This window comes from Sus scrofa, chromosome 1 (genome assembly GCF_054392235.1).
Source record: "Sus scrofa isolate SSC_HxYL_T2T_F1_AM1 chromosome 1, Sscrofa_HxYL_maternal_Yorkshire_Landrace_v2.0, whole genome shotgun sequence".
Taxonomy (NCBI): Eukaryota; Metazoa; Chordata; class Mammalia; order Artiodactyla; family Suidae; genus Sus; species Sus scrofa.
This window is the reverse complement of record NC_139383.1, coordinates 146608040-146624536: the sequence shown is the minus strand read 5'-3', so window position 1 is coordinate 146624536 and position 16497 is coordinate 146608040. Positions and strand designations below refer to the sequence as shown.

The window sequence follows — 16497 nt, the reverse complement described above, 5'->3', positions numbered from 1 at the left end:
GTGTGGTATGACGTGCATAAGTTTTCCTTTACCACTTTGTGCCCAGGAGGATTCTATCTTTCCTAGTTTATATGCAGGAGAAGAGCCTTCGGAGCACCTAGTTTGCCATCCTGCTGCCTCCTCCTAGAAAACCTTAGCCTGCTTCCGTTTCTGCCCTGATTTTCCAGCTTTCTCACTCAACCTCGAACCTACCAAATAATCCCCCCCTCCATCATTCTGTGGCTATCCAAAGTCCGATTCCATTTGACCTTGACTGAGAAAACTAACTGGTAGAACTGCTTCCTAGTAATAAGAATGGTACTTGTGAGCACCAGTAAGCAGTTGTTCTGCCAAGTTCTGAGGGGTTTATGTGTGTTAATTCCTATTCATTACAAGCTTCCCATTATACAGATAAGAAAACTGAGGCAAAGAAAATTTGAGTGACTTGTTTTGAGACCAACAGCTTGCAGCAGTTGGAATTGAGAGCTGATCCCAGGTAGCCCGGCTTTTTTCCATTCTCATGACTGTAAAAAGAAGGGCTCAAAGCAGTAAGAAGTCCTGTTTTTTGAGAAACTGGCTGCAAATGCTGGGAACTCATGAAAGCCCCATCCTGGCCTTTCTGGTGTGTTGCATGCAGTGGTGAGGTTTGGCAGTGAATCTGGGGTTTTCTGAGCTTTCTGGCTAGTTGAAAAAAAAAAAACCTAAGTTCTAACTCAAGAGAAGAGAGTTTCCTGGATTGCATCTGTGTAGACAGGCTAGGAAACGAATGCTACAGTGGCTGCAAATGCACACTTTAAGTGATTTTGCTGCATTTTCAGCTTGACTGGGAAACTCTGAGAATAGAGTCAAGACCCCACCTTTGGCTTGATCTGAGAGAGGCATGAAATGGTTGGTCAAGTGTGAAGAAACAGCTGGCTGTGTACTGAGCCTCCAAGTGACACCATGTGGGGACTGGTACGAGTGAGGCAACTGCTTCAGAGAGGAGAGGTCTGCTCAATGGATGAGGCCTCCTTACAACCTGTCTACGGATGTGTTTTCTCCTGACTACTTTCTTAAAAATGAAGGCGTGTTGTTTATAATAATAAGTACGTATTAAGTGCTTACCCTGTGCCACGTGCTATGCTTAAAAAAAGCTGCTTTAGGAGTTCCCGTCATGGCACAGTGGAAATGAATCCAACTAGGAACCATGAGGTTGCGGGTTCAATCCCTGGCCTCGCTCAGTGGGTTAAGGATCTGGTGTTGCTGTGAGCTGTGGTATAGGTCGGAGATGAGGCATGGATCTGGCGTTGCTGTGGCTGTGGTGTAGGCCAGCAGCTGTTTGTAGCTCCAATTTGACCCCTAGCCTGGGAACCTCCATATGCCATGGGTGTGGCCCTAAAAAGACAAAAAGACAAAAAAAAACAAAAAAAAAAAGTTGCTTTAGCAAACTTATACTTGCTTCACATACTTACCTCTTTTGTGCCCAGAACCATCCAGTAATGACAGTGATATTACTTTCCCATTTCATGAACAAGGACACTGAGGCTGGGGGAAGTGACTTTTCCAACATTCTACAGCCAGAAGGGGTTCCCAGCCTGCCTGGGCCACTCCCCATCCTTCCCAGAGGTATCTCTTTAGCCTTTTTTTTTTTTTTTTAAACAGTGAGCCAGAAGGGACCCCAGGGGGCAGGCAAGTCAACCGAAGAACCAAAGGTTATAGCTCATGTTCCAGGGCTCCCAGTGTGTGCTTTCCCCCTCCCATGGTCACCAAGGGGCCTGCATGCTCAGAACCACAGAAAGAACTGGCTGGGCCCTGAGCTCTTGAATCTGGGCCCAGAGGGTCTTTACCTTCACTGCTTCCCAGCTGGAATTCACCAGGTGCTGCCGGAAGGGCCCAAAACCTGAAACCAAAAAGACTGTTTGCTCAGGGCAGGCCTTAGGATGGGATACCTCAAACCCTGAGCTGCTTCCCACATTTACCTGGGAACCTCCTGTGGCTTCTGGCACCATAGTGTGCTCATGGGGACTCCACATATCCCTTTTCTCTCTCTCTCTCTTTTTTTGGGACCACACCCAAGGCATGAGGAAGTTCCCAGGCCAAGGATGGAATCTGTACCGCAGCAGTGACCCGAGCCATGGCAGTGACAATGCTGGATCCTTAACCCACTGTGTCACCAAGGAACTCCCCACACATCTCTTCTCATGGAGGCCTACAACCTTGCCAACTGGGAGAATCTTCCAAGTCCTCTTGTGTGAGGGATTGTGGGGGAGCAAAAAGGAATGCGGGGCTGACCTATGCCCTTAAGAAAGTGTATACACACATGCAGTTAAAATGCATGCTGTGTAGGACCTCCTGCTATGGCGAGACAGTATTGGTGGCATATTTGTAGTGGTGGGACACAGGTTTGATCCTCAGCCCAGCACAGTGGGTTAAGGATCCGGCATTGCTGCAGCTGTAGCGTAGGTTGCAACTGTGACTTGGATCTGATCCCTGGCCCAGGAACTTCATATGCCAAGAGGGAGCCAAAAAAAGCAAAAAAAAAAAAAAAAAAATCATGCTGTGTAGACAGCCCAGAAATACACCCACACAAATATGCCCAGTTGTTTGTTAACAAAGATACAAAAGCAATTCAACGGAGTAGGGACAGCCTTTGAAGAAATGGGTCTGGAACAATTGGACACCTATAGGCAAAAAAAGGATCTCTTAGCCTGCATCACAAACAAAAATAATTCAAAATGGATCACGGACTTAAACGTAAAAAGTAAAATGATAAAACTTTTAGGGAAAACAAAAAGGGAGAAAATCTTGGTACCTAGGGTTAGCTGAAGAGTTCTTAAACTTGACACCAAGTGCATAACCCATGAAAGTAAAAACCGATAAAGGGGACTTCATCAAAATGAAAACCTTTTGCTCTGCAAAAGAACCTGCTGAGAGGATGAAAAGACAAGCTGCAGACGGGGAGAAAATAATTGGAAATCACATATTGGACAAAGGCATTGTATGTAGAATGTATAAAGAACTCTCAAAATTCAACTTGACAAAAACAAGCCAATTAGAAAATGGTTAAAATACATGGGGAAACATTTCAATGAAGAGGATATACAGGTGAAAAACACATGAAAAGCTGTTCAATGTTATTAGCCATCAGAGAAATGCAAATTAAAACCACAATCAGATGTCACTACACTTCTATCAGTGGCTAAAACAGAAATGCTGATAAGCCCAAAGCTGATGCGGATGAAAATAAACTGGGTCACATATGTATGGCTGGTGGGAATGTAAAATGGAACTGCCATTCTGAGAAACAGTTTCTTTTAAAACTGAAAGTGGACTTCCAAGCACTTGAACTCTTGGACATTTGTCCCAGAGAAGTGAAAACTTGTTTTCACACAGAAACTTGTACACAAATGTTCACTGCAGTTCTATTTGTAATAAAGCGCATACCGAGAAACTACCCCAATGTTCCTTAACAAGTGAATGGCTAAATAAACTATGGTTCATCCAGATCATGGAATATTGCTCAATAGTGAGAAGAAAAAAGTGGAAACAACCCAACTGTCCATCAACTGATGAGTGGATAAACAAAATGTAGTATTACCCATACAATGGAATATCATTTGTCAGTAAAAAGACAGGAAGTGCTGATTTATGTTACAACATGGATGAGCCTTGAAAACATTATGCTCAGTGAATGTGGCCAATCACAAAGCATATGACTCCACTGATGTGAAATGTCCAGAATTAGCGATTGCCTAGAGCTTGAGAGTGTGTGTGTGTGTGTGTGTCTGTAGTGGGGGGAGTAGGGACAAGGATTAGGGAGTGCTAGCTAAGGAAGATGGAATTTCTCTGGGGGTAATGAAAATGTTCTAAAATTGATGGTGGTGATAAATACATAACTCTGTGACTACACTAAAAGCTACTGAACTGTATACTTTAAATGAGTGAATTGTATAGCATGTGAATTATATCTCCAAGTTATTAAACAATTGTTTTTAAAATGAAGGAATTATTGGTATGAACAACCTGAATGAACTTCAGGGTAATTATGCTGAGTGAAAAGCCAATCTCAAAAGGATACATACCACATGATTGCATTATAAACATAATTATAGATGAAGAATAGATTAATGATTACTAGGAGTTGAGAGATGGGGAAAGGGTGGGTGTGGCTATAAGGGGGAAGTTCAAGGGAGCCTTGTGATGTTGGTACAATTATTTACCTTTGGTGGTTACACAAAGCTATATATGTTTAAAATTACAAAGAGTTGTGTATGTGCATACACACACACACACACACACGGAATGATACCAATGTCAACATCTTACCTTTGATTTGAAGATGTTAACATTGGAGGGGCTGGGTAAAACGTGCAGGGGACCATTCTATATATTTCTTTGCAAATTCTTGTGAATCTATAGTTATTTCGAAATTAAAAGTTTACAAAACTGTGTGGTTTGGTCCAGTGTTTTTCAAATGCTAGTATGCATGTTTATTTATCTTAAAAGCAGAATCTGATTAGGAGGGTCTGGGGTGATGCTAGAGATTCTGTATTCCTAGCAAGCTTCTCAGTGGTACCAATGCTACTGGCCTGCAGACCACACATTCAATAGCAAGACTTCAAACAACTAGGATCAGAATACTTTACAGAGCGATGAGAGAAGGCAAGGTGGGGGTGCTTGAGGAAGACTTCTGGAGAAGATGGGGGTGAGCTGGGACTTCATAGGTGGGAGGAGATGAAGACAGGTTGGTCGGGATGAGTGAGAGTATAGTGAGGCCCAGGGGAGAGGTTGGCCCTAGTTGTGGAGACCTCACTCTGGGAAGGAACAGGAGCCTTGCCAGTTGGAATGAGGTGTGCGGATGGAAGTTCCTTGAACTGGGAACACTTATTTATACCATGTACTATTACATATTTAACTGCAATGAAGATTTCTAGTAAAAGGCAATTAAGTAGAATTTTGCTTTGGGGAGGACAGCAGACCCCCTTTGGACTAGCTTAGGAAAGGTTTCCTGATGGCTTGGGGAGAGGTCACATCTTGGGACTCTGTCACTCTCTCAGTGCTGTGGCTGCTCACTTTTATGGCATCTGTACTATGTAGCAGCGCCTCCAAAGCTCAGGCCATGGCCCAACAGCAGCCAAGAGTGGTCCAAGACTTTAGTACTTGGGGTCAGGCTTCTGCTGTTGCATCTCAGCCCTACCACTTAGCAGCTGGGTGACCTTGATCAAGTTCCTTAGCTTCAGTGCCTTGCTTTCCTCATCTGTAAAATGGGAACCAAAAATCTAACAGGGTTGTAAAGATTCAATAATAGAATAAAATGGAGGAGTTTTTTTTTTCTTTTCTTTTCTTGGCCACCCTGCAGCATATGAAGTTCTTGGGCCAAAGATCATATTCAAGTCGCAGTTGCAACCTACACCCTAGCTGTGGCAATGCTGGATCCTGGCTGGGGACTGAACCTGTGTCCTGGCACTGCAGACACCCCCAATACCACTGCACCACAGTGGGAACTTCAAAAATGGAGCATTTGCAATACTGCCTTGAGCAAAGGAAACAGTGTCAGCTTCACCTTCATTGTTGTTATAGTTACAAACCTCCTGGGACCATTACACTGTTTAAACAATGCCCTATAAGGCATGTATTTTCTCCAGAACGTGGTAGGTGTGCAACAAGTGTTAAATCCTTTTCCACCATCTCTCTATGCACTGCTTTGCTCTGCTGATTCTCTTTGATCACTTGATGCCAGCATTTCTCAGTCCCAACACCCCCCTCAAATGTGCTTATCCCTCAAGGGCCCCGTCCTTACTTTTCCATGTTGAGATTTAACCTGGACTTTAAACCTCATTTCTCTGTTCAAAATTAAGAGGCCTACACTCATATGTATATGTATATGTATATGTATATGTATATGTATATGTATATGTATATGTATAGAAGGACCTTTATTATAATTGGCTCCTGCAATTATGGAGACTTAGAAGTCCCTAGATCTGCCTGCCATCTGTAAGCTGGAGACCCAGGAAAGCCAGTAGCGTACATTCCAGTCTGAGGCTGAAGGCCTGAGAACCAGGAGCACCAGTCTGAGGCAGGAGAAGAATGATGTCCCAGTTCATGGCTTCAGACAGAGAAATGCAAACTTTGTTTTTTTTTTTGTTTTTTTTGTTTTTTTCCTTTTTAGGGTTGCACCTGTAGCATATGGAGGTTCCCAGGCTAGGCGTCAAATCAGAGCTTTAGCCGCTGGCCTATGCCACAGCCATGGCCACAGCCACATGGGATCCAAGCCACATCTGCAACCTATACCACAGCTCATAGCAATACCCTAACCCACTGAATAAGGCCAGGGATTGAACCCGCATCCTCATGGATACTAGTCAGATTCATTTTCACTGCACCACAAAGGGAACTTCTCCTCTGCTTTTTTATTCTATTCAAGCCCTTAATGGATTAGATGCACCCCCCCCACACACACACACACTGTGGAAAGGGCATCTGCTTTACTGAGCCCATGATTCAAATGCTAATTTCTGCCAGAAAATCCCTCATCCAGAAATAATGTTTAACCAGCTTTCTGGACACTCCATGGCCCAGTCAAGTTGACATGTGAAATTAACCATCACAAGCCCTTAAGGATGGTGTGGCTATGAGGAGGAACCAGACCCCTGGACCTCTTTTTTCATCTTCAGCCTGGCCTATGCTCAGAGTTCAATGGTTCCTGCCTGGCCCTGTAGGTGAGGTCAGCTACTGTGAGTGGGCCTGTGACCGGTGGGGGGCTCACTTCAGGGTGTGCAGCGTGCTGCAAATTTTTTTTTTTTTTTTTTTTTTTTTGTCTGTTTAGGGCTGCACCTGTAGCATATGGATGTTCCCGAGCTAGGGGTCGAATTGGAGCTGTAGCCCAGATCCCCGATACACTAAGTGAGACCACATCCTCATGGATACTGGTCGCGTTCGTTAGCGCCGAGTCACAACCAAAATACACAGTGGGTTGCAGATAGAGGTGACATTGTCCAACTCAGCTGTACCTGGAACCCAGCTGAGGTTCTGAGTTCCAGCTATTTGATTCCTATGATGTATTTCCCGAAAGGACTGCACCCTTTTTTTATTTTTTATTTTTTGCTTTTTAGGGCCACATCCACGGCATATGGAGGTTCCCAGGCTAGGGGTCTAGTCGGAGCTACAGCTGCTGGCCTACACCACAGCAACACCAGATCCAAGCAACACCAGATCCAAGCCGTGTCTGAGACCTATACCACAGCTCACAGCAACAGTGGATCCTTAACCCACTGAGCAAGACCAGGGATCGAACCTGCAACCTCATGGTTCCCAGTCAGATTTATTTCCACTGTGCCGCAACGGAAACTCTGAGGACTGTAGCTTTACAGTTCCAGAACCCCTGTATCTAGAGCAATAACAAGTTTATCTCAACTTTCTAAGGGAATAGAAACGTTTGGGGCAGATATCCCAGGAAGCCAGTGGTGTTCTCTGACTTTTGAATCCTATAGAATAAATAAGCCTGTAGTTGTCAAGCAAAAAAACACACAAACAAAAAATTTTGGAAAATATTGAGATTATGGAGTTCCCATTGTGGCTCAGCAGAAATGAATCTGACTAGCATCCATGAGGACACAGGTTCAATTCCTGGCATCACTCAGTGGGTTAAGGATCTGGCGTTGCCATGAGCTGTGGTGCAGGTTGCAGACACGGCTTGGATATGGAGTTGCTATGGCTCTGGTGTAGGCCAGCAGCTACAGTTTCGATTTGACCCCTAGTCTGAGAAACTTCATATGCCGTGGATGCAGCCCTAAAAATATATATATATTTGTAGATAGATAGTTAGATAGAGAGATAGATAGAGAGATAGAGAGATAGAGAGATAGAGAGATAGATAGATAAATTAAGGAAAAGTCACTGGGAACCAGGTACTTCCCAGGATGACTGTAGAAATACTAAAAATGCTATGACACCAAAAAAAAAAAAATCACATTCTACTTTAGCATTGTATTCAGATCAGCATATTCAGATCATCTCTCACATGTTTTAAATTAAGCAAAACAACTCAGCAAATGAAGGTCTGAAGCTCTTGCTTTGCAGGGTCAAACCTTATACTTTAAACTTGGCAGGCCCTTGAGTGGAACTTGAGAAAAAGGGCTACACAAACCTTCTTTGCCTCTTTGAAGGGAGGCAGGTTTTCTCAAGTCTCCCATTGTCATTGCTGGTGCCAGTCTTGATCTTGAAGCAGTTTGTCAAAGCAGCCCCCGCCCCAACTGTCTCTGTGCCAATTGTCTTGGAGAGATTTACATGTGAAGCAAATCCAATTAAATGAAAAGACGGCCCTGGCAGCCCAGAGCATTTTTAATAAAGGAGGGCCAAACTCTGAAAACCAGTGGGCATTCCCAAATCGCAGCTGATCATCAAGTACTTCATCAAACAATCTAGAGTTTGCCAGCAAACCACAAGCTGACAGGACAGAGACAAAGGTCAGTGTGAGTCTAAGGCTTGCCATGGTGCTTCAATATTCATATTTCATTTGTGACAAGTATTGCATTTATCATGGGTACATTTTCCTTAGGAATTCAAGGGTAATTTGAACCAATCTCTAATACCCAAAATAACACAAATGAGAACAAGGGAGATAAAAGGTTTTCAAAAGGACTTTTTCTCAGAAGGTTAACAGGAGTTTGATTATAGTCTGAAAATATTAAGATAGGTAACTTTCAATTTTCCACACATACAGGAACCCTTGTCTCTGCTACATTTCCTTTATCCAACACAATTCAAAAAACTTAAAATATGCCAACTGTGTCTGGCTAAAAATAAAGGGCTTTGTGAAGAAATCAAGCCCTTCAGGGACCAGCTGTGACAATGATTGGGCGTGGCTGGGGTTGATTTTGAACTGCTGGTGAAAGGCAGGAGTGGGAGGCTACCATTCCTTCTGAGTTGACATTTTGGGGTTCAAAGTCTCTAACTGGTGGCCCAGAGGGGGTGAGTTCCCTGAGTGGCTAAAAGCTCTCCAGTTTAGGGGGAGCTATGTGCTCCTTTCAGGGTGGACTGTCTCAGCCTTATGAGGCTCCTTTCTTTCTGGGTCGCTGGCTCCCCCTTCCTGCTGTGCAGCTGCACCCTAATGGATGCCACATGGGCCCCAGACTCCAATAGCCGGGGCCAGCTTCCACCTCCTCCTTGATGGAATTAAGCCGCACATGGGCACCTACTGTGTATGCCACTCAAGAGTCATTTGAAGGGAATGACAGGACAGAGGCAGAAAAGCCTCTCTGTCCCCTGGTTGTTTTTTTAATAGGGCATGGCAGGAAGTTAGCTCCATCTGGAATTATTGGCACCACCAGTTGCCACTCTTTTTTCCCCTGGAGGGAACTGTTTATGACCAGGATCAGGCAAGTGCGCATTCCGTGGTCAGGCTAAAAGCAGCATCAAGTGGGAAAATAGAAAGGTCGTCTTACCGGTCACTACCACGCAGCTGCACTGGGAATCCATGAAGCCTGTGTGGAGTGCGCATGTGCGCCTGCGCGGGTCAGAGGCCCGGCCCCTCCCGCCTGGTCTACGGCTTCTGTCTCCAATGAGGGTCACCTCGTAAGGTTTTGGGGGCCCTGAAAGGCTGAAGACTCTTGGTTAGAGGAGAGAGTGTAAGATGATGGTCCTTGAAATTAGAAATAGCCAGCTCAGGACGCAGAGGCGGCAGCAACAGACAAGTAGAAGGTCAGAGCACTATCAGGGTCTTTCTGGCCACCTGGGTGTGGGTCCCTTTGTTGGTCAGTATGTTCAAACGTGAGCCAGCCACGAGTATGGTGACAGACTGTCCCAGTTTGCTCCGTACTGAGGAGTTTCTGGGATTGGGTGGGGGGAGGGGTAGCTAAAAGGTGCTAAAACCAGTACAGCCCCAGCAAGTCAGGATGATGGGTGACCCTACAAGTTTTTTCTGAAGAACTTAACTTGATAAAATTTGATAGCTCTTGGAAATGATTCTGTCAAATATGCTTTTTTTTTTTTTTTTAAAGGAAAGAGTTCTCTGGTGGCTCACCAGGTTAGGGATCCAGTGTTGTCACTGCAATGTGCAGTGACAGTTCTGCCCCGGGTGTGACCAAAAAAGAAAGAAACCAAAAATACAGAAGAAGCTTAGAGTTAAAAGTGAGGGTTGAGGAGTTCCCGTCGTGGCTCAGTGGTTAACAAATCTGAGTAGCATTCATGAGGACGAAGGTTTGATCCCTGGCCTTGCTCAGTGGGTTAAGGATCCCGCGTTGCTGTGAGCTGTGGTGTAGGCTGGCAGCTGTAGCTCCGATTTCACCCCTAGCCTGGGAACCTCCATATGCTGAGGGTGCAGCCCTAAAAAGCAAAAAAGAAAAAAAAACAGTGAGGGTTGAGAGCACCTACTGCCTATAACCTGAGGATTCTCTGAAAAGTTAACGATTCTGCGCCCCTCCCCCACTCCCCTAACCCCTTTCCCTGAAATGAGGATGCTCACAGCACTGCTTCCAGGATGCAGTCTTACTGAGCCCCAGGCACTGTACGCAGCCCTCCCACAGCCCTGGGTCAGAGGTTCACACAACTGGCAGTGTCTGTGTTGGCTTTCCAGGCTTTGCGCTCATCATCCCCCATTCTGCCTGCTGTTAGCGCCTAATAGGGCACTTGAATGCTTTGGCATGCCACCTGGCCCTTCTGCCTCCTTTTTAACTGTGTCAGAGTAACCAAAGAGCTAACATTTGGGGCTAGTTCCTCTATTGAAGAAGCCATGTTATTCAACATCTTGACCTTTCAGAATATATTACTTAAAAAAAAACTTTTTTTAACTAAAAATACTTTTTAGAAAAGCTGTCTAATAAGAGGCCAAAGACCATAATTCTCTTTCCCCATCCGGTGTGGCCAAGAGAAGCTCTATTAGGGGAAGCTGGTAGAACCCCCTTCTAACATCACATTGCTTCCCAAGTTCAGAGTCCTCCATTAGAGAGTGTGCACCCTAGTGGCTCTGTCTTCTTAATTGGCCCCCTGATAAAAAACAGTACCCTCCCCACCACCACCATTTAATTGGGATCACTGCCAAGGAATTAAGACTCTACCTGATGCTTTCCTGGGCCGCTGAACCAACGGCCATTTCTTTTAATTGGTCCCTGGTGTGGGCTACCGGCTTATTTACAACGGAGAACAGGTGGGTTGTGGTATTTGCCTCCAGTGGCCTTCCCCTGCCTGCTCTGGGAAACTGGGGCCGCCTTGTTTTGCAGGGAATGCAAGGGGCTTTGCATTTCACTTCATTTTGAGATTAAAGTAGACAATACGAAAATCCAAGTTTGAAAGCAATTAACCAGTTTCTCATATTCTCACTGTTGATGTTTTCTCCACCCTCTGGTGAACAGCTTCATGTCACTTAACTAGTCCTATCAGGAGGGCTTTGCTTGTCCATCATATTTACAAATGAGATTAGGTCACTAGACGTGCCCACATTTGTAAAGTTCATTGCCCCTAAGATCAAATCTGCTATCAACATGACTAACAGGTCTGGGTGTCTAACTTGTGTTTGTTAATGTTAACTTATCATGTCTGAAAAGAATATCCTCAACTGCTAAGACTGCCCATTTTTAAACAATGCTACTTTTCTGATAACAAAGCTGTAATTTTTTTTTTCGAGATTCAACATAAGCCATTCATATATATATATATATTTTTTGGGGGGTCTTTTTAGGGCCACACCCATGGCATATGGAAGTTCCCAGGCTAGCGGTCTAATTGGAGCTGTAGCCACTGGTGTATGCCACAGCCACAGCAATGCCAGATCTGAGCTGCATCTGTGATATACACCACAGCAAAGCCAGATCCTTAACCCACTGAGCGAGGCCAGGGATCGAACCTGCATCCTCATAGTTGCTAGTCAGATTCATTTCCACTGAGCCATGACAGAAACTCCAAGCCATTCCTATTTTAACTGCAACTGGAATGTGTCCTGGAATTTTCACTTTCCTGTAATTCACTAATTTTCTGATGTCCTAAAATGTCCTCTAATTTTGCAATTAATAAAAAAGAAAATGGTGGGATTGAGGGGAAGAGATGAATAGATACGGTGCAAAGGATTTTTAGGGCAGTGAAAATATTCTGTGTATTATAATAATGGATATATGTCATTATACATTTATCCAAGCCTGAAGAATGTACAACACTAAGAGTGAACCCTAAGATAAACTATGGGCTTTGAGTGATAGGTCAATGCAGGTACATCAAGGGTAACAAAAGTACATCTTAGTATGGGATTTTGATAATGAGGGAGGCCAAAGATGTGGGGGGCAGGGAGTACACGGGAAATCTCTCAATTTTGTTTTGAACCTAAAACTGCTCCCCAAAAAAAAGTCTTAAAAAAAGATTTTTTTTTTTGACCAAAACACTCTTGCTGCTGTCACTAGTCAGTGGTTGTGACCCATGTTTAATTGTCAAGAAAGATGCAATTGAGAAATAAACTATTTGGAATCAACTCGTCTTTCTCTATATTGTTATGCCAATCATTATGTTGTATTAATTTCTGGTTTTCTAATTGTGTATCATCAGGCTTATGACTTCTAAGTATTTGCTTGCTATCAAGCTATTTTTTCATTCAAAAATAAATTGTTTATTGAAACAAAAAAAGAAAGAAAACAAGAGACATAAACTATTTTGACTTAGCTACAGTAACATGTCTGTGATTGTATTCATCCCTGGCCCCCCTTTCTGGGGGAAAACACACACACATTCTCATTCTTGAAAATAAGAACAATTCAGAGAAATATGAATTTTGAGGTCTGACATGTGCACTTTTATTTATTTTTCCACTGTAAAAACAAATGGTCTCTAATGATTGCCGATGTCAAACACAATCTTTTGGCCGATGAAATATAGTAAGCCTGAGAATAAATAAGGCAACTAAAGAGAGATGTCTTGTTTAACAAAAAGCACAGTGATCTTCCTTACAAGTTAGATTCCCCGGGAGGAAAATATTTGTAATCATATTTGACTCTGGGATTAAGAGGGCAAGGTGTGACCCTCTGTCAGTGAACCGGAAAGCAAGCAGCAGTGCACACGTGTTCTCACCAGGGAGGACAAGTGTGGTTGCCAAGATGACAATAGCCCAAGACCTAAAATATTTCTCATTTTAAACCAAACATAATATGTAGTGGGATTTGTTTTAAATTTATTATTGGCAAGTTGTGACTTTCTGCTTAAGCAAGAAGAAGAATTAAAGGGTTTGTTTATTGTCTCTGACACAACAACTCTTACAACACATTTGGTACACTTGACATAAATGAGATGTAATCAAACTGGTCAAATTCCTCTTGGGAGTTGGAGAAAATAAATCAATCAGCAAGAAGCACTCGTGATTAAAATAATAATAACAATAATAACAACAACTCTCTTCTGTGTCAAACATCACTGCTTCCAAATAAGCTACATACTCTACAGTAAACATAGAATTTGTAATAAAACTACATCTTGTCAAAGCTTGAAGAAGTTCTCCAAAAATGTCACTCTTCTAAGGTAGGTAGTCTTTTGGCCTCACCCTCTCCTATTACTTTGCCTTTTCAGCTTAATAGTCCAACAGGGGTGGACACACAGTTTCTCAAAGAGCTAGATGGACTTAAACATAAGATAAGACACCATCAAATTCCTAGAAGAGAACATAGCCAAAACATTCTCTGACAACCTTACAAATGTTTTCTTAGGTCAGTCTCCCAAGGCAACAGAAATAAAAGCAAAAATAAACCAATGGGTCCTAATCAAACGGACATGCTTTTGCACAGCAAAGGAGACCATAAAAAAAACCCCAAAAAGACAACCTACAGAATGGGAGAAAATAGTTTCAAATGATGCAACTGACAAGGGCTTAATCTCTAAAATATAAAAACAACTTATACAACTCAACAGCAAAAAAAACCAACAACCCAATTGAAAAAAATGGGCAAGACCCGAACAGACATTTCTCCAAAGAAGATATACAGATGGCCAACAGAAACATGAAAAAATGCTCAACATCACTAATTATCAGAGAAATGCAAATCAAAGCTACTATAAGATACCACCTCACACCAGTCAGAATGGCCATCATAAAAAAGTCCACAAATAACAAATGCTGGAGAGGGTGTGGCGAAAAGGGAAAACTCCTCCACTGCTGGTGGGAATGTAACTTGGTAAAACCACTATGAAAAGCAGTATGGAGTTGCCTCAGAAAACTAAATATAGAACTACCATATGACCCAGTAATCTCACTCTAGGGCATATATCCAAACAAAACTTTCCTTGAAAAAGACACATGCACCTGTATGTTCATGGCAGCACTATTCACAATAGCCAAGACATGGAAATAACCTAAATGTCCATTAACAGATGAATGGATTAAGAAGATGTGGTATATATACACAGTGGAATACTACTCAGCCATAAAAAAGAACAAAATAATTCCATTTGCAGCAACATGGGTGAAATAAGAGACTTTCGTACTAAGTGAAGTAAGTCAGAAAGAGACAAATACTGTATGATATCACTTATATCTGGAATCTAATATATGGCACAAATGAAACTTTCCACAAAAAGAAACTGATGGACTTAGAGAACAGACTTGTGGTTGCCAAGGGGGAGGGGAAGGGAGTGGGATGGACTGGGAATATGGGGTTAATAGATGCAAACTATTGTACTTTGAATGAATAAGCAATGAGATCCTGCTGTATAGCACTGGGAACTATATCTATGACTCGTGATGGAGCATGATGGAAGATAAAGTGAGAAAAAGAATGTATATGTATGTGTGACTGGGTCATTTTGCTCTACAGTAGAAAATTGGCAGAACACTGCAAACCAGCTATAACAGAAACAATAAAAATCATTATTTAAAAAAAAAGAGCTAGATGGGAAATATTTTAAGCTTTGTGCACCACATGGAGACCATGTGGTATTTCCTGCAGCCATAGATAATATGCAAATCAGTGGGTGTGGCTATGCACCTGTGCTTACCTATGGACACTGAAGTTCGAATTTCATATAATGCCCAGGTCACAAACTATTCTTCTTTTTTCAATGATTTACAAATGTAAAAATTATTCCAGTCCACAGGCTGCACAAAAACAGGCAGCGTGCTGGGCTGTGGTGTGGGCTCTGGTTTGCCAAACTCTGCCCTAGAATACAATTTTTCTTCCATAGTAAGCTTGATATGGCTGGTGATAAAGTGACCTTGTGATACACATGAACAAATTCCCAGTTAAATGAGTTGATTTTAATTAAAATCAAACAGGGGTTATGATCATTATATAACTACAGATGTGATAAATTCATTTGAGTAATAAAAAAATAAAATAAAATCAAACAGGGGTTAAGTAATTCAGAAGTCTATTAAAAAAACACTGCTTTCCCTTTTTTTTCATTACATTTACCCACCGTTAAATTCAAAGAGCAGTCTGATTAAATATAGTAGACATTTTTGTTCTCAAAGTGATAGTATTTATGACTTTTACCACTGTGGAATAAGATCACTTAAGCCATTATCAATTAATATTTTTGCTCACCTATCTATGTGCAATTGCTCGTTCTCCTAGGCGAGATTTGGCTCCAACACCCAGATAAGGAAGGATCCAGAAGCTGTACTTCATTATTTTGGACGTTTCAGATGCCATTTATTCGTGTTTTTTTTTTTTTTTTTCTGCTGTACAGCATGGGGACCAAGTTACACTTACATGTATACATTTTTTTTTCCTCCCTCTGTTCTGTTGTGATATAAGTATCTAGACATAGTTCTTAATGCTACACAGCGGGATCTCATTGTAAATCCATTCCAAGGGCAATAGTTTGCATCCAATAACCCCATGCTCCAATCCCTCCCACTCCCTCCCTCTCCCCCCCCAGCAGCCACAAGTCTGTTCTCCGAGTCCATGATTTTCTTTTCTGTGGAAAGTTTCATTTGTGCTGTATATTAGATTCCAGTTATAAGTGATATCATATGGTATTTGTCTTTCTGACTTATTTCACTCAGTATGAGAGTCTCTAGTTCCATCTATGTTGCTGTAAATGGCATTATGTCATTCTTTTTATGGCTAAGTAGTATTCCATTGTGTATATATACCACATATTCCTAATCTAATCGTCTGTCAATGGACAGTTGGGTTGTTTCCATGTCTTGGCTATTGCAAATAGTGCTCCAGTGAACATGCGGGTGGATGTGTCTTTTTCAAGGAAACTTTTGTCCAGATATATGCCCAAGAGTGGGATTGCGGGGTCATATGGTAGTTCTATGTATGGATTTCTAAAACTTTGCTCTCAAGTGCTTATGGCATTCACTTATTTAAACATAAAAGAATTTGAGACTGAAACAGCCATTTAAAACTGCTTCAAGGAGTTCCATAGAGGCTCAGCAGGTTAAGGATTTGGTATTGTCACTGCTATGGCTCGGGTCATTGCTGTGGTGCAGGTTCTATCCCTGGAAATTCCACATGCTGTGGACATAGCCAAAAGAGAAAAGAAAACTGTTTTAGAAACAATCAGGGAATTGGTATTTTAGAGACAATATTACAATGCTGGTATTATCGTGAGCATTCC

At 42.4% G+C, this 16497-nt stretch overlaps 1 protein-coding gene across 1 annotated transcript in view; it reads right to left on the bottom strand.

Moving 5' to 3' along the window:
* The window catches only part of PGPEP1L (pyroglutamyl-peptidase I like), a 72442-nt gene extending 62974 nt beyond the window's left edge, over positions 1-9468 (bottom strand). The window contains exons 1-2 of the mRNA XM_005659773.4: positions 9405-9468; positions 1806-1858 (exon numbers count right to left, since the gene is read on the bottom strand). Coding sequence (XP_005659830.1) covers positions 1806-1858; positions 9405-9438 — 87 coding nt within the window. The 5' untranslated portion in view covers positions 9439-9468. The remainder of the gene's footprint in view (positions 1-1805; positions 1859-9404) is intronic.
* Positions 9469-16497: the final 7029 nt, after the last annotated feature.